At 38.0% G+C, this 24,532-nt stretch overlaps 2 protein-coding genes across 12 annotated transcripts; one reads left to right on the top strand and one right to left on the bottom strand.

The window, feature by feature from the left end:
* slc19a3a (solute carrier family 19 member 3a) lies at positions 1-3,751 on the top strand. Its single transcript, XM_032545442.1, has 7 exons — positions 1-303; positions 590-825; positions 925-1,444; positions 2,233-2,311; positions 2,436-2,628; positions 2,710-2,851; positions 2,922-3,751. Exons 1-7 carry the CDS (start codon positions 157-159, stop codon positions 3,069-3,071), a joined length of 1,467 nt encoding a protein of 488 aa, XP_032401333.1. The 5' UTR covers positions 1-156; the 3' UTR covers positions 3,072-3,751.
* On the bottom strand, positions 3,615-24,371 carry agfg1a (ArfGAP with FG repeats 1a). 11 transcript variants are annotated; one of them, XM_032545431.1, is made up of 15 exons: positions 24,041-24,371; positions 18,177-18,270; positions 16,030-16,145; positions 15,011-15,176; positions 13,691-13,853; positions 11,898-12,002; positions 11,274-11,345; positions 9,770-9,985; positions 8,984-9,170; positions 8,549-8,625; positions 7,712-7,819; positions 7,405-7,449; positions 5,264-5,419; positions 5,036-5,130; positions 3,615-4,423 (listed from the first exon to the last, which is right to left on the bottom strand). In XM_032545431.1, the coding sequence occupies exons 1-15, from the start codon at positions 24,205-24,207 to the stop codon at positions 4,364-4,366; spliced, it is 1,827 nt and encodes a 608-aa protein (XP_032401322.1). In that variant the 5' UTR covers positions 24,208-24,371; the 3' UTR covers positions 3,615-4,363. The 11 variants fall into 11 exon arrangements, with proteins under 11 accessions (XP_032401322.1, XP_032401324.1, XP_032401323.1 ...); XM_032545433.1 differs by having other exon boundaries at positions 5,264-5,416; XM_032545432.1 differs by having other exon boundaries at positions 7,712-7,816.
* Positions 24,372-24,532: the final 161 nt, after the last annotated feature.

The following is a 24,532-nucleotide window of genomic DNA, read 5'->3' as shown; positions in this document are numbered from 1 at the left end:
AAAACGTGATTTACAATCACCGGCACCTTGCTGCTCTTTGACCTGGTTGTTGATTGGCAAAACCATCACTAACTTTAGATGACTAAACCTGACAGACACGCAAGACCAAAGTAGCTGCAGCCACTAAGGACACATACCAAAGCCAAGCAGGCAAACATGGAGAGTGTGAAAAGATTGAGCTCCGACTGGAGATATCCCACCACTTTGCTGTGTGTCTATGGATTCTTTAGCACAGTGAAGCCACTGGAACCTTTCCTCATACCGTTCCTGACAGGACCAGACAAGAATCTGACCACTGAACAGGTACAAAACCGTTTTCCAGCTGATGCATTAAGTAGCTTCCAATTTCTTAAATAAGAATATGAAAAGACACATCCTGTGGTCATGGAAAAAGATGAATCTGTTTAATAAGAGCCAAATTATTGGCATCAAACAAACAAAACACCTAAGGAGATTACAGAAATGAATAAAAATGGGTTGAAAACTGTCTAAAGCATTATTAAAAACTCTGAGGATAGTAGGAAACCAAGAAGTGTGGTTGGAAAATAGAACTTAGAACTGTTTTTGTATGTTTATCTCTCCATTTCAGGTCAACAATCAGATTTTTCCTGTGTGGACATACTCCTACCTGTCCGTGCTGGTGCCGGTCTTCCTGCTCACGGATTGGCTGCGTTACAAACCTGTGGTGGTCTTCCAGTGTGTAATGCTCTTTATCACCACTGCTCTGCTGAGGTGGACAGAGAGCGTGCCGGCCATGCAGGCCATGCAGTTCTGCTACGGGGTGGTCACAGCCAGCGATGTGGCCTATTTCTCCTATATCTACAGGTCATGTCATGCAGCTAAAAGTACAATCAGAGTCATACGTTTGGACTGTGTGGAGTTAGAGTAGATCTGACAGTTATCCCAAATTTTTGTTTATTACAGTGTTGTAGATCTAAAAAGATACCGTAAGGCCACGTCTTACAGCCGCAGCGTCCAGCTCCTCGGATACACCGTGGGCTCGGTGCTGGGTCAGCTGCTCGTCAGCTTCAACCTCATGTCCTACAACAACATCCTCGTGTTCACTTTGGTACTCACAGCCATCGCACTCGTTGCCTCCTGCCTGCTGCCCATGCCACAGAGAAGCATGTTCTTCCACAGAAAACATTCTGGACAGAGAGCATCAGAGGAAGGCGCAAAGAGGCACAGAGGTGGATCTGAGGAGGAAGAACATGACTCACAAACATCAAATACATCCCTGGGAGACAGAGGAGATAAGAAGGAGCAAGGGGTTAAGGAGGATGAAGATTCGGAGGAGATAAAAGGGGCAGCATCCTGCAGCCAGGTCGTTCTGCAGCTATGGAGAGATTTCCGCCAGTGTTATTCCTCCAGACAGCTGTTGTACTGGTCAGTGTGGTGGGCGATGGCCACATGTGGCTATAACCAGACTGTCAACTATGTACAGGTCAGTGTCAAAGTCAACAAAAATGTCAATAGTCAATCAAAAGCTTGCATTATGAGAGCTCCTGTTTAATACTCTAACAACAACAAAAAACTTAAAAGTAGAAAGTATGAAAATAGATTGACATGTTGCACAAAGGTTCAGTGTCCCAGTAATAAAGATATTATGGTGAAAAATTTGCATATGGTCAGCACATTAAAAGGAAAAATCTTATAAAGATGTTGCTGAAGGCTGGTAAGAGAATGCAGTTAACCACATGGAAACCAGACTTGTAAAAGGCCAATTGATGAGGAATTAGCAATTTCTCCAAAAGCTACTTAAAAAAACAGATTAGATTTTGCTAACAGAGACAAATACTTTAAATTTTGGAGATATATCCTAAGGATGATGAAACTTAAGTTGAAGTATTTAGCTGAAAGGGGGGAAGCCTGCAAGCCTCAGAACACCATCATAAGATTTGAAGGAGATGGTGGCAGTATGGGGGTGTTTTGATGCAGGAGGGATTGGTGCACTTAAAAAATAGACTGAATCATGGGGAAAGAGCATGATGTGAAAATACTGAAGCAGCATCTCAAGATATTTGCCAGGAAGTTAAAGTGTGGTAACAAATGGGTCTCCCAAATGGACAAAGATGAATATTCCTGCAAACTATTGCAAGAAACATGCAGGATACCAAAAACATTTGACTTAAATCCTGCCGTTAAAAAGGCAATTCTGAGTGCACTGCTGTAGCAGTAAATGTGACAATTACTTCAGGATTTTCTTGTAATCTTTGTGTGTATGTGATCCAGGTGCTGTGGGAGCATGTGCAGCCCTCTCAGAACTTCAGCATTTACAATGGAGGTGTGGAGGCAGCATCAAACTTGTTAAGTAAGCAGAAAACAGAAAGAAGTGAAACTGTTGGAAAAAAGGAGATTGGGAGATGAAGACATACCATCTTATTATCAAATGACCATATTTGTAGTCAGGTAAACGCTGACCTGATGTTTTCCAGGTGCAGCAACTGCCTATGGCATAGGCTTCACAGAGGTGAGGTGGGAGCAGTGGGGGGAGCTGGCCCTGGGTGGCTTCTCAGGACTGGGAGCTGCTGCATTATTTCTCATGACTTTCACTGGAAACATCTGGGTCTGCTACACCACCTACACCATCTTCAAGTGCCTGTACATGCTGCTGATAACAATAGCCATGTAAGACTTATCATTTTGTTCAAGACTATTTTGTACTGTATAAATCTTGCATTAGTAAACAGAAAAATGTATTCCTGCAAGGTATCAAATTGCAGCAGACCTGTCGATGGAAAGGTACGCTCTGGTGTTTGGGGCCAACAACTTTGGAGCTCTGCTTCTGCAGACAATCATCACTTCTGTTGTGGTTGACAGTGGAGCGCTAGGCCTTCCTATCATTCCTCAGGTAAGCAATCTGATCACGAGATACAAACACTAAGATTTTGGTTTTACTGATGCTGTGTTTTCTTTTGCAGTTCATCATTTATGCCAGCTACTTCTCAGTCATCTCTGTGGTTTTTTTGCTTCGGGGAATATTTAGCGTCTGTAAAGCACAGAGAATAAAAAAGGAACAATCATCTTTAAATGGAAAGCAATCTGAAATCTGTGAGGAACATAAGTTCTGATATTGTAAATTGAGACTTGATTTTTTTAAATCCTGTATCCCCAAATCATGGAATAAAACACCCTTTTTCTTTTTACTAAAAAATCATAAAATGTTACGTGCAATGTAGGAGTAGCTTACATTCCATAAAAACATTAACATAAAGTAAATGTTAGTAATTCAATATAAAAAGGGACATTTAGGCTTACAGATCATGAAAATGCTAAATTTCAGAGACAGAACAAAAAAGCACTGAACTTTTGCTCATTGACCCAAAGTTTACGTTTTAGAGAAAAGCAAAAAATAAATAATTTGTCTAAAAGTCAAGGTCTTAGGATCTGGATGAAGATGCAAACAATCCAGGTGAGGAGAGGTCCAGTGGGAAGTCTGCACAGTAATTAAATGGGGAGACACTTTCAGCAGAACTTAGCACCTGCCCACACTCCCAAGAGCAAGAGTTTCCCTTTTTGAATTGTATTACTGAGATAAATGTACTTTCCAATTATATTCTAGTTTATTGAGAAGCACCTGTACATTTATAAATGAAAGCTTCAGTCATTTCATGTTATTTAAAATTCATTTTAATATATATTCTGTATATATTTACACATTAACTTAAAATTCTTTAATATCCCATGAAAGTGGTTTTTCAGTCCATCAGTCATTCTGCTTTCCCCCATGGGTCTGTAGTTCACTGTCATTCAAAAATGTTGGGACCGGGGTCTCTGTCAGCAGGGAGGGAGATGGCAGAACAGCGAGTTTGCCGTTCGGATGCAGCATTCACTTGTTTTCAGTTTCCAGTCACTGGAGTTTTTCCTTAGTATGAACAATTTACCCAAAAAGATTCAGCACAAACAGTTTAGCTCTTTACAAATACAGAAACTGGCAGTACCCAAGCAACAGCCCTGTCTTAACAAATCTTATGTTATACAAATACTGATATGCACAAAGAGCTAACGTCCTAAAGGAGAAAAACATATGTACAGAAATGCAGCATGATGAATGATATACTGTATGCAATAACTTAATTTTCATCCAGTTTGATTATATACGTTGTGGCTCAGGCCAGTTCACAGGTTAAGCAGAGGACAGAGGGTCAACCTCTCCCCTGGCACATGCCCTCTCTTCTTTTTCTAGTCACAGATACCGTAAGCGCCTCTGTCTTGCACATTGTTTAATTTGTGACAAACTGCGATAGAAAATACAGATTCTTACAAACATTGTGTTTTTAAAGCTACTGGTGAAACAAAACAGTGCAATAGGTGCAAGCGCGCCAGTTGTTGACCCTGTTGTGCAGCAGACGAGATGGATTTGCTATAAGAAGGGGTTTGTTGACGAGCCTCCTGCAGGATACTGAGCTGGTGGAGCGCCACCCTGGAAAGAACAGAGACGCAGAGAAAACACATAGGAGTCAAAGTAGCATAGAAATTACTACGGCCACATTCAGCAAATTAGAACATGGGTTCTGATGAAGCCTGGTTGTCTGATTAAAAGTACCTTTTTCAAAATAACATATAAATATATATTAAATATATTTTTCATTAAGCTCACATTTCTGTGTTTGAAGAATTTTTCTTTATTGGTCTGATGTAATAATCTAATTGTAAGTGTAATTTTTTTTGTATCACTTATAAGCAAAAATAAAGGCTTTAAAATATTATTCTTAGTATAAATGCGTTTATGATGTGTTTTACTGACTCTGTCAAGTTAATGACTGATTAACTTTCAATAATATTCTAATGTATTTATATGCCTGAATATACAATTTGTTTTCGAGCAAATACATCCATATATCTATATATATACTGCATCTTTTATTGTTTATTTGCTTTAGTGATGTAATTTAGCCTAAAGGTGATATCTGGCACATTTACAAGATTCAACCATGCATATTGATGTGGACTATGCATGGTTATCATTTTAAAATAACTCAAACTTATTGCATGGTATTTTTTTATCTACCAAAAGAGATCTTGCTGTACTAACCAGAAAGGGGTTGTTAGGGACCACAGGGGCTCCCACTGGCTGTCCAAAAGGAGTCATAACAGGCTTCGTCTGGCCAAACGCTGGGAATCCCCCACCTGATACGACAACAACACTGCTGTTAATATACAAGAAAACCCCAAATATACAACAGATACAATAAAGCTAAGAATATTTTAGTCCAATTAGATGTAATGTAACAAAGACTGGATATGTGAATTACAAACACACCGTTGGGTTGTTGAGGAAACGCTGGAGGCTGAGTGAAGGGGGGCTGGCCAGGAAAGGGTTGCTGGAATGTTCCACTGAAGCTGGTAGGGAGATTGTAGGCAGAAGCATTTCCAAATCCTGATGGCATACTCATGGAGCCTGTGCCAAAAGGTGCTGCTACACGGCAGAAAGCAACAGGGTAGAAGACCCAAAGGGGTTTAAAAGGTTAAAACAAATGTTTTCTGCTTCATGTTAGATTTATTTTTAGGACACACGAGCATGCTCATGAGCTATAACAATGCGCAAACAGTATGCAGAAAAATCAGCTTGTGAGGATATTGTCTGTCCTTCGTCACCTTTACGATGTCCTAAAGAGATTTTCTGTCAAATTTAGTTCTCAGCTGTGGAAAAGTCATCAGAAAGATTTAATTGTCATCTAAAAGTTATTGAAAAAGAAAGAACTCAATGCTACCCTCAATATTCATCTCACAGAGTTCATGACACTAAAGTCAATCAGACATCTAAAGCCTTTCTGAACTGATATCAAAATGCAGGCTGCTATGTCCTAGCTAGCTCTTGACAATTGCCTCAAAGTGTAGCAATCTTTGAACTGCTAGGACATTTTTTTTTATCAAACCCAGCAATCCTGGTGCTCTCATGGGTCAGCGCTTCCTCCAGCCCTACTTCAAATCCCGTATCAGATCTGCCAAAACTGCTTTTACAATGATGCAATCAATGCCAGTAAGAAACTCTGAAACTACTCTCTGCATTCAAAAGATTACTCCTCCTCTAGCCACAATTTTCTGTACAGAAATTACTGCTATTTTCTTTATAGTGAAAGAATTGACCATCACCCAGTTATTAAGGTATATATTCCCACAGCTCTCTGTAGGAGCAGGCCATCTACAAGCCAAACATTATCAGCTCTAAGACCTACTTTCTAAAATCTAATCGGTGTGCAACATTTTAGTCATTTGCTGCTCTGAGAGTAAGTTTTTAAAAGCATTTGACTTACAGTTAGGGCCATTAGATTTGGCTCCCAGCAACATTCTTCATTCAACTATTGTAGTCAGTGCATCAGCTTTTCCACATTTGGTAATTATTATACTATTTATATTCTTATATTATCTCTGCGAGATCACGACAGCAGGCTGAGCTTTAACAGAATCCTCAGTACTAAACTGATTTGATTGCTGAAGACTTAAAGTGGATTTCAAACATCTGCAAGCTCTAAAATGTGTTTCACGCATTGGACATTTTAAATATTAGCTGCCTTTGAATTTAAAGTTAAAAGATCTGAGACGCAGAGGGGTGCTGCAAGGCCTCTTCTTTTTATAAATTACATTCCCTTCTAGGGTCTGCTTCTTTGCTAAATTACCGACATCAACATCAATATCATCTCATTGTATAGATGGACGTTAGAGCACCACATTCCTGCAATACAGCAATAATAGGACTGACTCTTACATAAAACTAACCAAGTATTTACGAACAACACATTAAGTACTAGATCCATACATGTCCTACACGGACCAAGTATCACCTGCCAGGTCCCTGTAGGTCACCTAGTAAATCCATGGTTATCTTTCATCCCAACTAATGCCATTCTCTTCTAGTAGTTCCAGCAGCATGCAAACTCAAACAGATGATGCAAAATGCACTGGTGGATTTTCTGTATGGTCACTATAACTGATTAATGTCCTCTGACAAACACAAACTATCTCAAGAAATCAAAGCAAATGTATCTCTGTTGTTAGAGAACACATTTCTTCTATCATGATGAAGCTACACTTGTTCAGCACTTCTGTCATTTAAAAAAAATGTCACACCAAACAGCTTAGTGCTTAATCAAAATATAGCTAACTTAATGATTGTCTTTTTTTTTTTTTAGCTAATATTAGCAATTAAATACAAACAAGAAAATAATTCAGGATGAAAATGAAGTGAACATTTCACCAGGTGAAACTAGAGATTAAAAACAAACAACTGCACCCAATAAACAGTAAGGAAAATTTTTTTGCCACAACAGAAGGCTTTTTTTATAATATACAACTCTTGCTTCTTCAGCTAATTAAGAAATAGATTTATGGAAAGAAATATGAGTCACTGTCAGTTCACAGCACACAAGAAGAAAGGTAAGCAAACACCTCATAGCGACCTACCAAAGGTGGGGGTAAAACCCTGCCAATGAAGGGCACTCATCAAGCCTGTCCAGCATGATAAAAAATACTCAGTAAATCTCAAATTCTGGATTTTACAGATTGCTTTATCCTGTAAGCAGAGAATGTAAACACTAGTGTAACTGTCTTCTTACTTTTTCATTCAATTTAGAATATTCCCATCTGCTCTAACTGCTAAATGAGACTTGCTGAATAGTTCACTTGCTGTTTTTCCTCATATAAACCATTTCATCCTCACAGTTGTACACAATGAGAAACAGAAATCACAGATATAAGAACAAGGACAGACCTGCTGCAGCTGCCACATGTGCCGCTCTGCCATTGCATTGGAATGGGTTGGTGGGAGCTGCTGCAGGGGCCACACCAGCAGCTACAAACGGGTTAGTTGATGGTGCTGCTGGAGGAAAACGTCAAGTTACAATATGTGAGAAGAAGGTAAAAAAGAAAAAAAGAGCAAGCATGTGAAAAACTGGCTTCCAAAGAATTTCAATATTGGAACAAACATCTTAATAAAACAGTAATGTTCCACTGAATTATAGGAAATAACAGGCTTCAAATAAAGTACCGGTAAGTGCATAATAAACCTCCAAACTGTGGTTTTACATAAAAAGCCCGGCAGCATATTCACAAACATCAAAATGACAATTTACAAAATGAGATGGGCAAGTCATAAAAGACTCCTAAGAAAGAAAACAGACTGCATAACTACTACTGACAACTTAATACAATGGCTCACCACTCAGGGCGGCATTCCTTCAGTGGGTGGTCAAAATATAATTTTTTTTTTTTTTCTGGTAAATCTGATAAAGCAAAAGGTTTTTATTACTCTTTTCATGGAATCTGAACTATATTTCATCATCTCTGGGACAAAACAGAAAACACTTCAAGTACTGAGATCTAAACTGGGCTGATCCATGTCAAACAGAGATTTTCTATAACGATCTTGTGGCCTATGAAAGAAATACAGAAAAATAGGTATTGTCTGCAAAGGAATAGGTTCACTTAAACTGCCATGCAGTCAAGAACTGCTTTTGAATTATGTTATGGTATCAGCAATTTGAGCTTGCAACTTATGATCCATATTTTATTATGTAATTATATACATAAGGAAAACAGATTCACTTACCTCCAAAGCCCTGAGGCATACCGGGCAACACTTGCTGTGCTTGTGCTGAGGCAACTGTCTCTGAGCCAAAGACATTACTGTAATAACAGCCAAACAAGAGCCTTGTGTAAGAAAGAAGTGCATTTTCTTAGGATTGCATAAATCTCATTTTTATTAGACTGCTACATCTCTAATACACTAACTGCATATTATTCAGAACTACTAAATATACAACTGGTACGATTCATAATCAGCTGATACACAGATTTTTTAAAATCAGGATCAGATAAAAACCTAATCTATAATAGCCATTAAACATAAAAACTTCTTCATAGACAATATGCATAAATAAAAACACAAATGCACACAAACAAAAAACATCAAGATAGTTGCACATAAAAAATGTATCAACCAGTGCCTTTCTCAGATGTGTGAGCAGTTTGCGCTGAATCTTACCCTTGGGAAGTGCTAGAAGTGTTGTAAACACTGGTGGCAGGTGCTGAGGAGCTGAAGACAGTATCGAGCTCTGCAAGAGCAGCATAACGGTCGCCCCCAGCAATGCCTGCTGACTGCTTCTGAGGCAAACCAGCAACTCCTGCTGAGGCTGCAGCAGCAGAGCTCACACCTCCAGCAATACCACTCCCTGAAAGAGAAGCACATGAGAAAAGAGCAGGGTTCAATTTACCTCGCAGGACAAAAAAAAGTTTGTCAACTCTGAATGACACAAAACCAAAAGGTCCCAAGAGCTGCCATATTTAACCTATTAAAATGGGGAACAATAGTCAGTTATTGGCAAAAAAGTTACAATATTTATAGAAAATAAGCTAAAATCAGCCCGAACCAACTCAGAGATGCTTTAGTGGCAGAATTCGACCATGTCATTAAATCGTTCATACAGAGTGAGGACAGAAAGCAGCAGCATGTGGTCTTTATTTAGGTTGCTTCAGTGCCACTAAGACCAGAGTAATGCTTATGGATGAAAAAATATGCTGTAAATGAAACTGATCATTGATAAAACAATGATCAAATTTCAATGTTTCCTTGAACATGTCAAAATCAGTACAACAATATAAAGAATTCGCCCTTATTTTAAAGCATCTGTGCCTGACCCGGCCTGGACAAGAAATAAATCCTCAGGGGGTTCAATCCTTAAGAGCATAAGCAAATTCTTTATTGCTTTTATATGATCCTGTTGTCCTGGCAGCTAAAATCTACAGAACAGGCTGGGCCATAAAGGTTTACCTTCCTCTGTTTTGGCAGAGCTAAACATGTTATCCAGGTCAGCCAGGGCTGCGTATCTATCGACGGAAACGTTAGTACTCTGTACAACGTCTTTGTCAGCTCTTGTGGAGTTACTCTGGGAGGAGGAACTGAAGGATCCAAAGTCAGCACTACACGATTTGGGGAAGTTGTCAAAATTTGCAAAATTGGCATTTGCTAGTCCCCCTGAGGCGCTACCTGCATGGAAGAGAGAAATTAAAAGGTCATAAGGAAAGTCTTGATTGGTAATTTTGAGACAAAAGATCAGAACAGAGTGATAGGGGGGAGAAGTGTGTGTATTGAGGGTACAGGGGGGATTGAGCCATGCTGAGGAAGGGCATGGCTCAATCCACATATCTTTACATTAACCTCTGAAGCTTGGAAGCTTCAGAGGTTAATGTAAAGATAATGTGTGGAAGGATTTTTAGGCTCTGTCAGACATGGCACCTGTGTTTTAGCTCTTAGATACAGGGAAGATTTAAAAAAATGTAATTTAAGAATTGTGGCATAGGATGGAAAAAAACTTGACAAATGCCTCAGTGTTGTGACAGAAAAAAAATATTTTTTTTAAGGACATTAAATTGAACAAAGGGAAATACTGGTAAAACTTAATATCAACCAAGATGCTTTTTTTCTTTCAACATGTATTAGAAGATACATTGTTAACCCTGAACCTTTTGCCAGTAATAATTCCCTTCTCTTCATTTAATGCATTGAAACCATAACAGAACGGTACTCTGTGTGCCAATGATCCAATTGGTCAAAAGTATAAATAAACTGCAAATTGTTAGATCTTATAGTTTTTCAATGCATTCACACATTGTGAATGTTGTGTGTGAATGGATTCACACACAACATCATGTTTGGGGAAACATTGAATGCAACAATGTTGGTTTTTAAAAAAGTAAACTTGAACAGAAATACCTTCTCCATCAAACCTGATAGATCATGCTGAGCTTATTTAGCTTGTGTGTTTTTCTGACTTCAGCATGTTCCAGTGAACGTTTTAGACAAAGTAGTTGGATTAAAACTGTCAAACAGCAATGGAACCCAAGGGGACTGTGCACAAGAAGATTTCAGGAGCTTGTTACAAAATCCAATGGAACCCAAAATAGCAAATACATCAGGTTAAATTATTTTTGTATAGTAAAATCAATAACAAGGTACTAAGAGTTTTTGAAAAACACCAACTTTTTTATAAAGCAATGCCAATGAATCAATAGAAAACACTTGCACAATTATTGCTGTTTTCTTTCACCAGCGTGAACTAACCAAACACTGTTCAGCTAATTAAGAGGCTTCAAACTCTATCTCTCACAGTTTTGTTATGATTTTATGCCCGAACTCTAGATAACCTAGATTTCCAACAACCAAACAAAAAAGCAGCAACACAAACCACAAGTTATGTTGAGAAAAAAGGAAATTCAGGAGGACCACACATCAGAGATGGTGGAGCTGTTGTGAGGGCAAGCCCAGAGAGACTTACTGTGTGAACTTTGGAGAGGCAGAGCAGCGGTAAACTCACCCACACTGCGGCTGGATGAGAGCACAGTGAACGCTGGCAGACAGAAATCAAAGGAGGGAAAATGGAGCAATAAACAGCAAAAGATGACAGAACAGAAATAACCAAAAAAGTGGTGAAAATGATAGTGTAGACATAAATGTATGAGTACTACAGGGTGGACAGACAGTCGTTCACCATTTGTGACAAAGACTGATGCAAAAAAAGTACGAGGTTTAACAGAAATGACAGAGACAAACACACAGAGACAGACAATCAATGTGTCCAGTAGGGGGCAACGCAGCACATAATAGGTTCCTGTAGCAGGTTCATCTTTGTACGAGTGTGTGAATGAGAAAACGGGTTCATTCGCGCACTCTTGAAAAGCATGCAGTTATTTTATTTTGTATGCAGAAGTTTTACAGAACTGACTGATCAGAGGTAAGCTGAATATATGTTAGGTCAGCCAAAGTGAACAGAAATGAGAATTTCACACAGAACATGCCTCACAATATGCAACTGGTAAACAGCTTATTTTTATTTAGCGTGTTTGCCTTTGAGAAACAATCCCAATTGTTTAGTGTTAGTGTGGAAGTGAGCTTGCTCTACCTGTATTTGGAGGCTGAAATGACGTCTGTGGTGCAGGGGTGTTCCCAAACGCATCAAAATTAGCAAATCCTGCCCCTGCGCTGACATTCTGTGCTGCTGCAGGTGCTGATGAGGTGATATTCAGATGAACAGATGAGCAACAAAGAAAAAATAAGAAATAAAAGTGAGTAGGGAAGTGTGGATGAATGAACTTAGAAACAACATGTCACAACATGAGTGACTGCAATGGATATTTATGAGATACACACATTTGACCTTTTCCAGTGATTCTACATGCATTATGAATTAATCAATGTGTATATTTGTGTCAATGATTTCCATGAGAAAATTTGTGGATGTCACTGCAGCTGCTGAAGAAACATTTGATTCTCAAAGGGCTTTAGCTGCCAGGAGGCAGGAGAATCCAAGTTGCTTAAAGTTCAGAGAGAAGTTTCCACTGTCAGAGGTGATTTGGGACTTGAGCTTTCTGAAGTCCAAAGTCAGCACAGCTGCTACCGGGAAATTTCAGGAAACCTCGCGGTTCCCACTTCTGAAAGGCTTTATACAGACTCAGATTTCATTATCCAGCAGTTCTTGGCACTTCCCCAAACTACTAAAAGTGCCTATGTCTTGTTTAATGACCATAGTATCACAGTACTTGATTGGTCAGCAAACTTGCTCGACCTAAACCCCATAAAGCATGTACAGAGTACCATCAGGAGGAAGATAGGAGACACCTGAACCATCGGGCCAGATGAGCTGGAAGATGCTTTTAAAGGCTTCCTGAACACCTTGGCAGAGCAACAGGCAGACCGCCTCCATGTCATGCAGCATGTCTGCAGTATTCATGCAAATGGAATTATAACCAAATATCAAGGACATATAATATACAGTACATGGACAGCTTCTATGTGGGTCAACATTTTTTTTCTTTCCTAATAATTTTAAATTTCTGGAAACCTGAATTTTGAATTTAGCTTTAAGCTATAATAATGAACATTACATATATAATGTGCAATCAGTAATTAATCAATATTGTATTAATTTGATGTTTTCATTCAAATTACTTAAATGTCTATTGAAGAATATTGTAACTTATTGAGATGTTGTTCGCTGGGCAACTTGTTTCCCAGCCCACTTTTTTCTTTTTTTTGAATAAAACTGTGGAAATGAATCACTATCATCATTGTTTATCTGTCTGTAAGCAGCAGAGATCACACCATGAAAAACCCAGCAGTTTCCAGAAGTACACTGTGTCCCACAATAGGCAGTAAATATGATTTGGAACAGCAGGAACCTTTTTTAAAGGTATTGTTTTATACCATCAGACCAGGTTCCTCTTTTTGAAGCAGCACAGCAGGAACAGCATCTAACTGTAGTTCTGAGAAATGCTTTTTAGAAACATTTTACATAAAAAACTTTGGTCCAAGCATGAGAAAAAAAACCCCACTGGTGCAAACTGCTTGGTAACTGGTCAAAAACATTGCAAGTATCTGTTGTCTTTGGAGAACAAATTCAGAAACAGAAATGACACTAAATCTAAAAAATTTAATTTTTTAGATTAGTCTAAAAAATTTAATTCACGAAAAAGAAGCAAACAGCTTTCGTACTGATGTCATCTTACTAGTTATTGTTGGGCCTGGACTCAAATGCCTACCAAACAGACAACTTCCTTTGATAGTCCTATAATTGAGATAATAGCCTTTTAAAACATCTCAGAGTTTTTTCTGTGCATTTATATACCAGATATTTTAGCTACCAATAACTGCTGAAACATTTCAATGAAATAAATCAGTAATTAGTTGGATTCTTACTTGTGTGGCTGTTGAAATGTGCGAAGTTAGCAAAGCTGGAGCCAGAGGCTGAGTTCACATTGGCTGGGGCTGCAAAGATGTCTCCACCCAAGTCACTGAGGAGGTCAAACTTTTTTTCATGGAACTGCTGTTGATGGTGTTGCCCACGGCTCACTACTGGAGACTGTTGAAGACAAGAAACACAAATGGGGAAAAAATAAATGAATAAATATTTTTTGCCATGTGCACAACGTTGAAAATTGGGACTGGCTGGGCAATTTAAACATCATTTAAATTCTTGTAAAGACTAATTTGGAGATCACAGGAAGGAGCAGGTAGAGTGAGGAAAGTCCACAAATTATAGACAGAAATCAAGCCAATGGCCGTCACCCATCAGCTGTTGGAAGTTGCTGTAACTAATCACTACACTGAACATGCAAGTAAGAAATCTGCCATTGAAGCTCTTGATGAAGATCTTCCGAAGTTCTCGGAAAGTGGAACATTTGTAAACTAGACTGACACTTGTACTGACAGTACAAGTGGTACTGACAGTACAAGTGTCAGTCAGAACATTTGACTGGCACTTGTACTGTCAAATGTACAAAGTGTCAAACAAAAGCTAAGTATTTTCTGTGACACGCAACTATGACAGCACCAAATTATTATTTTTGTAATCGATTATTCTATTGATTTTTCTGACAATTAATCAGTATTTTTAAAAATTGATTAATTTTGGTTAAATGAAAAATTCAGCAGTTTTCATCTAACCAGTTAGGCCTTTTTATACAATATTTAAAATATATTAATAGATGCAAGTACACAAATAATTCCATTACTTTTTAAATAAATAAACATTTTATTGCTGGAAATGCAATAACACCATTCCTTTAGTACATGCTTAATCATTTGTAGCAAAGGATATACTGTACCTGCAGGTTAAAAAAAAATACTTCTAACATCAACATGTGAAAAGAACCACTCATTTTGGTTGACTTAACATCAATGAAGTGTAGCGATAATCTGTTGATTAATTTTTGGATTAACCAATTAATAATTGGATAGCAAAAGGTTTTTGATAGTTCACAGAATTTGAACCAGGTGAAGCCAAAACTGGACTACTCAAAGGGTTCTGGGACTTTAATGCAAATATTTTTGTGCAGTTTTGCCTTAATTACTGAGAGTAAACTTATATAAGTTTTTGGGCTGCAGTTTACTTTGGTAATTTGATTTGATACAACTGTTTTTGTTTTTGGAGGAATCTCATTTTAGTTTTGTTTTGTTTGAGTCAGGCACTACTCTTTTACAATAAAGTGTTTGTGTGCATGTGTGTGAAATATTCACCTGATTTGGTGGGGTATTCTTAGTCAAGTGCAGAGCGGGGGCCGAATCCCCCAGCAGTGATTTAAGTGGTCTGACCTCTGGGGTGCTGTTGGTGCTGCTGTTTGAGGAACCGGAGATGGAAGCATGGACCGATGCCACAACCTTGGCTTGTTCAGGAGGCACATACCTTGGAAGAAAATAATATATGCATCACATTAACATTAAAATATCTAAACTGTAATAACCAATAATAGAAAAAAATTTAAATTGATTTCAGCAGACTTTTAACTTTTAGCTCAGAAATAAAGACCACAGTATTCTGCAGAATAATATTTTTTCAATATAAAGATTTATTTAAAGATGTGTTAGCAGATTAACTGTGATTATTGGATAAATAACATCTGTAACTGTAAAGCACTGTCACTGATTTTGTGTCTGATTCAAAAAATGCACGTTTGTTCCAAAAGGGCATGCTGAGGCATGCAGAGGTATCTCTACTGCTCTCATTTTGGTCAGTCTTCAGAGACTAAACATCTGAAGACGAGCTAAAAATAATTATTTCATAATCAGGTGTGTTCGCTCTATGAAACGTCTCAACCTCAAGGAAAATAGTACATATTATTAGTGCATCTTATTTCTCTGTAACTGCATAAGTATTCTTTTTAATGTTACTTTGCTTTTCAAATCTAAAATTGACAATGACCTTAATTTTGTTTGCATTAGATAATATGTCCTGTTAGACATAACACTAATATGAGAGTAGTACTGACTGGGCTAAAGAACAAATGTCTGATTTGAATTCATCCTTTACCTTCTTGAAGTCACTATTGCAAATTTAGAGCAGCTTGTCTGTAGCGACCTACATTCGGTGCACTAAAGGAGGAGTGTTTGGTAGTTTGCTGGAGGCTGAGTGCTATGAGCTCCCTTTGAGACATTCCATACCAGAAATAAGGGAAACTCAAAGACAAGCTGCATGTCAGCACAGTTCTCAGATCTGTTCATTCAGCTCTATGTACAACCAGCATGAAAAGCTCACACACCATCTCTTCTTCTCATATTTTTCTTGAAGGAACTCCTTGACTTTCTGTGGTTCTCTGAAGTCTGGTACTGATGAGGTTCTGTCGTCATAAAGACCGAGCCAGATCTGTTTACATACCTGAAACATATAAATGCAGGAAAGTTATGTCAGCTTACAAATTTATTTTGTAAACTCCACTATACAATATTAATGTACTTTTAACTGTTAAGAAGAAATCTAGTAACAGAAGAATAATAACAGAACTTACTTAATAATGCTAATTAAAAATGATGCCAAAAAAAGAAAAGAAAAATACTGAACCATCCTAAACTAACTTATGTATTTTAACAGACCTATTTTACAGGTCTAGTATTGAACAATTGAACAAAAAGGAATTAAAGGACTATCCCTATTTATGTTAAGTTGTGGTCATATTACACCCTATGACAGTTACACCCTGACTTGTCAGTTGTCTAGGAAACATTTAATGATACCCTCCATAATAAATGTAAACCAGAAACCGTTATTGGTAAAAGGTCTGGCTGTTACATCAGTGCTTATTCAAGAAAAGTTAAGTGGAAGGAAAAGGAGTCAAAGAAACAAAGATAAATGCAGTGTTGAACAGCCTGTGAAGCAAAGTCAGTGTGACGTTTCCAGAGTCCATGGTTATTTGGTAAGCCATTTCATCAGCTGCTGTTAGTCCAGTGTTTTCTAAAATCCAAAGTCAGCAAAACCGTCTAGCAGGAAATTCTAGAGCACTACATGCTTCCTTCTGCTGACAAGCACGATGGAGATGCTGATTTCATTTTCCAGCAGGGCCTTCTAACACAGAACATCACTGTGCGTGATTTCACAAATTCACCTAAACCTAAACCTCATACAGACTCTCATACAGAAAGAGATCTGGTCCAGAAAAAGATGAGACATCGGACCTAACAATACACATAAGCTGAAGGCCGCTATTCAACCTGGGTTTTCTTAACACTGTAGCAGAGCTGTGGGCTGATCACTTTGATGCAATGCAGCATTAATGCAGTAATCCATGTAAAAAGAACTGAAGACCTGTACGATACAGGTCACATACACAGTTTGCAATGGGGGTAGCTGGTATTAAAAATCTAGTTAATTGGTATAATATTCAAACTTGTGCAGAAACTTCATTTTGAGTTTTCATCAAGTGTCAGACAAAAACATCCAAACAAACAGAAAGAAACACTTCAACAACACCCAATCTGACTGGAATGAGTCTCCGACAAAGGTTCCCTCGGATTGAAAATATGAAATAAATCAGTTTTTTATTGATATCCTAATTTACTAAGATGGACATGTAGTAACAGTGATAAAACCAACAAGAACTGAATGTCAAAATTCTTGATGTACACTACAAAACAGCATGAAGGCCAAGATACAACAGCTGATGGTATTTGAACCCTAGCTGTTGTATCAGGGTTTTTTTCTGGATCAAAGTGTGCAAAAATGGAATGAAAAAAAAATAGCAACATGATGGAGTAATATTTACAGCCTGGAGGACACCAGCATCAATCCCAACCTTGAGACTCCAGCATGTCTGCCTGCCGGATGACTTTGCTTTAGCTTGTAATAAACTGCGTCCCTGGTGGCACTGATCTATTTTATACTCCGTTTACCACAAATGTGATGACGGACTTGATGGACTTTGGTTTCTCTGTTTATTTTGTCCTCCTCAATGAGATTTAAGCAGATAGGTGAGTAGTTGAATGACAAACCTTTCATACTGAAACTCCACAGTGCTTATTAATAAAGAATGTGGTACTTTGGACTATAGTTTGTTTATAAAACACAGACCATTTGCTAATACGTTTTTAAAAAAATTACATATTGAGATTTCCACCTGTAAATCAAGTAAAACCAGAAAGAAACAAAGCCTTTAAGAGTAATTAAAAGTTTTATGCTAGTGTTTCCCAACCCTGGTCCTCAAGGCACACTGTCCTACATGTTTTAGAGGTTTCCCTGCTTTAATGTGCCTGATTCAACTGATGGCAGTTCAACAAACGCCTGTTAATCAGTCATCAATTGAAATCAGCTGGACTGAAGCAAGGAAATACCTAAAACATGCAGGGCAGTGTGCCTTGAGAACCAGGGTTGGCAAACACTGTTTTATGCAACAGAGCAGAATTTCACCACGCTTACCTCATTGCCATGTTTCTGTAGGAACTCGATTTCCTGTTGCGTGAATGTTGTCATGGAGATAGACTTAACTCTATGGGGTGGGTTCAGTCCTCGTCTGCGGGCAGAGAAATTAAACCGGGGTCAATTTGATGTCATGTCACGGTAAGTGAAACCATCATCTTAATGTGCTCGATGGCCCTCTTCTTTGGATGGGGTCGTTTAATTAGCTACAAGCCAGCAGGTTGCTTGTGTAACTGAGTCGACTACAAGTACAAGAAAAGACAAAAGCGACAAATGAATCACGGCATATAGACAAAAAAGGAAGAAGAAAACAAAGGAAACGGATGAAACATTTCCTGAACTTGCACTGACTGAACTCAGGTTGTCAGTGTAACCAAGCAATGAGTAATATCCCCTAATATGGAAACTATTAAGGAGTGACATCCGTTATCTCACACAAACCTCGTTTATTCCCCTTCAGAAGGTCTCAGCTCAGCTTCTAACAGTTAGATTAAAGGGTCATCAACAGGCAGGGTTATTGTTTTGAGTTAAAACTAATATGACTGTAAGGTCATTGCCGTTTGTCTTTGAAGCTGATCACAGAACATTTACTTAGACAAGCAAACCATTAACTGTGACTTAAGGGCACAGACATCGGAGCCTGCAAACAAATAAAATGAGTTTTTACAAATTAAAGAAAATAATCAGAGCAAAACTATTCAAAATATGAATGGAGGGACACAGAAGTTTGCATGTAGAATTTGCATGTAAGATTGGGGAAAAAGTCAATATTACATGAGCTATATTACCTTAATGAGTCTTTTACTGAAAGGGAAACTCAAAACAGGTCAACATTTGAATATGGTAAAAAGATATTAATCACATGACACTTACATAATAGAGTCATTAAACGCACTAAGATGGAATCTGAACTCAAGATTTAAGTAATCTAACATCAGGAATCTAACTACACTCTAGATGTTAAAATAGGAAATTCAGAAATTTCCCAATTTTGGACATTTGCCTGCATTTCTATGATGTGTAACAGTTTGAATTAAAGGTTTCTATTTTTACTCATTTTTCTAAAATTGAAATAAATAAACAGAAATGTACTATTTTTGCTCTTGCCTTTTATAACTTCCATTCTGAGGAGTTGTCTGTGTTTTGATTCCCTGCAGTGTTTTATACGTGAGACAGTCGAAATTGTTCAAACTAAATATTATATTAGAGGCCGACAACCAGTTGTCAATATTAAATTAATCCTTGTTTTAGATGTAGATACAAACAACTGATACTTTGGACTTTTTAAGTGAGAAAAAAAAATGCCACAGCTGCCTAGAAAAAAAGGATCTTACGTTTCAGTTACGCTGTCACAGTTTTATGCACAAAGCCAAGCCAAACCTGGAATGAAACACTAGACCAAGGTTGCTAAATTATTGACAGGCGTTAACTTTCTCAGAACTTTTCATCTCGCTCATTCTTTTCACGTTCAGTCAGCTTGACTCACTATTACTCAGTAACACAACACAGAGATAACAGGCAGCTTGGACAAAGAAAATGTACTTGTGATATAATCCACAGGTTATACCGTATACAAAACACCACAAGAAAGCGAGAGAGATTTCCAGCACATTATCAGCTTTTGTTCAGTTATGTCTTTCTGAGACTTCTTGTGAAAACAGGTAAGAGAATGATTGACAAAAAAAATTAATACAAAATCTAAATAAAAAGTTGTCTAAACCACCAAACCAAAGACTAATTGAATCGAGAAAAAAAAAACTTTCCAAACGTAACTTTTGTTCTCATCTTGTTTTCGACTTTGAAAATGAGTCAAACTGAACAAATGAAAAACGTATTTAAAAATCTCTTCAAAAAGGGAGAAAAGTGTGTGCTACTCCTTACATGAAACTTTAGCAATTCTTCAGAGCCTGAGGAAGGTAAACGATAAGATCCTATTCGAATCAAGATGAAACTAGGTCAGAAACAGAAAAAATCACATTGCCTTAAAGAGTGAAATATGATGTGAACATTTCTGCCCACTGAGTTCCCACTGAGGGGTCTAATTCAGGTTACATTATCTTATCTGCTGTGGTTTTGCTTGCTAATGTTGTTCTCTGAAAAAGGAAAACATCATTTGCTTACATTTATTGTCATAGCTGTTGTTTATTTTTGTGGGAGCCAACTGAAAGATACAATACAGATATCAGTCTGGATTCCATCTATGCAGTGACAGGGTAAAATCCTTTCTTAACACAGTATGTGCTATCTCACAACAGTCGGTGGCTTTTAAAAATGCAGAAGTACAGAGATGTACAGGATACCACTGATTCCACAATCACAATTCTGAAAACATCAGCAAAGACTGGTCCACATTTCCAAACAAGCAGAAGTCCACTCGGTTTCCCTACACGTAAACAGAGCGGCATGCACACTGTGTGCTTAAATGCTATCACATATTGCACAGTAAAATAATTATGACCTTGTCTCTACTGTACACCGAATAGCTGAGCCAGAGAATTCAACTCATTTGCATACGGAAACAGCTCCAGGATGAGAGAAACTGGCAAAACTAAGCCTCATAAGAGTGGAAGAGCTTGCATGAAGCCTAAAATAACTGCTGAAGAGGAAACATTTAATACCTAACCTGTAGTTTAAAATAAAATAAAAACTCTTTAAGTCAAACCGAACTGTTTACATAAGCGTTACTTACGCTTTGCTTGAACATCATAAAAAGATTAAACACGTTATAATTTAAATAGTGTTTGGCGGCTATTTATTATACTAGTCATGTTTGACACTTGGCCCTCCTTAATGCCGTCTTGTCGCTTTTGTATCCCTGCTTACTCAAGACAAGCAGACCGAGTGGGGTTCCTTCCTGCCAGCAGCAATTTACCAGAAAGAGACATTGTGAGCAGTGTTCCTCCTGGGAAGGTCCCCACCTTCGCCAGGAATGTGTTTACATAGCAGATTCCAACACCACCCATTAAATAACCACAACTGAAAGAGGAAAAAGTGTTTGTGTTCTGGCCGTCACCCTTAAAGAAGTCGCAACCATTAAATTGTCCAAACTTTATTTGAAAAAACAAACAAAAATTTTTTTTTAAAGAAATCATTAGAAAATAAATCAGAAATTTATTTTTAAGCATTCTATCTTAATTGGATTCTATCTGCAGTAAATGTGTCTTTAAAATAAAATGTTTTGTGAAATTGTAAAAGCATTTTTACTCAGGGTTGTTTTATTTATATTAAACAAACTTTCATATTAACCACTGATATATGAAATAGCTTTTAATGATACAATGAGTAAACAGGGTTCTTTTTTCATTAAGAACTTCTAATACACTCCTTGTATAAATGAAAAGACATTCTGTCACAAGTTTTTTTCTTTTTTTTGATCAGGGATTGCAGAACATAGTATAGTAAAATTAGTTTTCTCTGTTGAGTGTAGTCTCTTTTTGGAGCCGATTGTTCCTGGTGTGCTCACTATAATGAGAAATAAAAGACCACAAAGCAGCTTTTAACCTGATCAATCTCCTACTTACACCACATATTGTGTGCATTAAATGTGCTTAGAGCAGCTGATGGTTGCCAGGTAACTGTTGGATATTTTATGGCAGTGCAGCTTTTGCAGTTAAAATCTTTGGTGCCTTTGTTCTAACACTAAACTCTGAACATTCACAAATTTGTAAATTTGCAAATCATTTGTTCTACGGTACTTCTCTCATATCACAACTGTTAAGCTAGCTAACTAAGCTCAGAAAGATCTAGCTACAGCCACAACACAAAAATGAAACTCAGGTGAATCTCAGCCGAGGTAATGTCTGAAACATATTTCAAGGGGCAGAATATTTCTGTGAACCATCATGGTCACATCTACTTTCCTGCTCGGCTGAAAACCCAGGTGTTCGGCTGCCCTATTACCTCTCCCCGTCACTTCCTGATGTATTCTGCAGCTGGTCACTTATCTGACTTGGACTAAAACTCCTGGAAAAAAATGTAAGACAACTGAACATACAGGCAGCGTCCGTGTGTCATTAGCACAGTCAGTCCAAATTTTGGAACTGAATGCTGCTTGTATGATTCGGTAAGTAAAACTTTTCATATCTCACATTGCAATTGCAAAGTATATCTTACTCCTTCATAATGCTACATCACTGATCATACATTATACTGGGGAGCTCAAAATGAAAATAATAAAATAAAATAATTCCGTTACTGATCAAAGTTTTAGAATTTTTATGAATTTTAATATTTGTTTTATGCAGAAATGCATAGGAAAAACATTTTAAACCACTAGAATAATCAGTTTCAGTCTCAACCTGATCGTAGGGCGTTCTCCTGGAAGTGATTTGTCGCTCCAAATAATTAAAAAACAGGAGAGACAGACAGTGACCTGCCGTCCCAGCCACTTCCTGTTGCACACATGCATCACATGCTGCTGAGGTAGCAGCAGAGTGGGGCCACACCACTTCCTGCGCCTACAATTACAACCAGTTTGAAGCGCATCTCAAACACACAGGAAATAATTCATGAACAGTTAACATGAGATAAGTGTCAAAGATAGGAAACGTTTTCTTCAGATTGAACTCAACATACAGTAGGTTGTAATGTTACTAATTACAGAACCACACCACACCTGTAATTCTACTGTAAGCCAAAATTATTTTTTGCAATGCTAAATATAAAAAATATCCAATTATTCATTTATCAAAATAGATATTGTTTCAATCTTTGAATGATAGTAACATACAACCTAAAATTACTGTAACAAATTAAATTGAAAATTTCATGTTGAACTTATTTTTTAAGTCCTTACACAAAATAATAAATGTCTGTCAAATTTAAGACTATGTGCTTATATTAACAAATATTTACAAAACAACACACATGAGTGCCATCTAAGCTCTTTGTGAGTACAGTAAAGAAGAAGGAGCACACGCAACAAAAACAAGAAAACGCTTGATTAAAGGGGCTTTTTTTTTACTGTGAGGTTTACCTTACTGCATATTGTTGGTATTCAAAAGAGATACTTGTCTAAATGACAATATATTACTAAAACTACTAAGGTTTAGTCTTTAACCAGACAAGTAAGTGCAGATGTCACATTTGTAACTGAAAAAGAAGAGAACATTCTAACTAATCTCACATCTGAAGTTTACAGAAGCCTGGATTTAGGTGATAGAAAACAAACTCCGCCGTACTCCACTGTAATGACTAGTTTAGTCAGTATGTTTAAACTTTGCAGACAGGAGCTCGAATAAGGTACCTCGATCAGCAAACAGAATTGAAATTCCAGTTGTGATCCTCGTCAGAGACAAATTAAGGGTTGAGAAATGTATTACATAAATACATTATGCCATCATAACCACTGCTCTCACAGTCATCGGTCACATCTCTAAATAAAATGACATTGATACGCCCAGGTGTCAAGTTTACAACCAAAAAAAGTGGTCTTCAAATCAATAACTAAAAGGTGTGTCGGTGTGGCTCTTTCTATAAAGAGTACATGGTTACTAAGTAACATTATTCGGAATGGGGGGGCTTCCTAACGTTAACAGCAACTGGTAGCAGCATCTGGCTAAAGGCTTATCTGTCGCTTCCAAGTGCAAGATAAGTTCACTGGCTAGCACTGGAAGCTAAAGTTAACTAGCATGGAGGGTGGTCGTCCTTTCAGTTCCATTGTGGGGGCACTGACAACTCATGCACCCCACCCAATACAACACAACCAGACAATGTCAAGCAGCAAATCCCACGCTCACTATAACCTATGTGGAAATATATGTCTAATGTTAGCTTACGTTAACAGCTTTGGTTCGCCCGTCATCTGAAACTCTATATATCATAGGCACAAAAGCTGTGGCTCAAGTCTGACACTTAATACTCACAAGATGCCAGAGCAGGAGGTGCACACGAAAGAACCCACAGTCATGTTGGCATAGGTTGGGCCGCGCTGATCGCAGTCAAAGCACTTTCTGTTGGGAGGCAAACTCGTCATTTCTCTCAGCATCTTCAGATGTTTCTCCTCCTGTTTTCGTTTCGCGCTCGCCGCCATGGTGAAAGATACGCAACACGGGTAATTAAATGAGAGGCTGAGGGGTCAGCGACAACTAAAACAAAGGGCTGCGCTGTTTAACGGCTGCCGACTCGCTGCTAACGGCAGATAGGGGCGGCTCTGTTGTCAGGGGCGGCCTGGCGTCTCCTCCAGCAAGGAGTTTCAGGATGCACATCGGAGGAGACAAGAGGAGCCTCTGCCATCTACTTCCGCTTTGGCAAAAATCCCGTTATGCTCGCCCTCATTTTATCTCCGGGACAGTTTTTTGATTACATATCTATCTTTTATGATAGATGTAGATTTGTGCTTAAACCAAGAAGAAAAA

This window comes from Xiphophorus hellerii, chromosome 18 (assembly GCF_003331165.1).
Source record: "Xiphophorus hellerii strain 12219 chromosome 18, Xiphophorus_hellerii-4.1, whole genome shotgun sequence".
Classification (NCBI taxonomy): Eukaryota; Metazoa; Chordata; class Actinopteri; order Cyprinodontiformes; family Poeciliidae; genus Xiphophorus; species Xiphophorus hellerii.
Note: the sequence above shows the minus strand (reverse complement) of the source record. Positions and strands in the feature narration are given on the sequence as shown.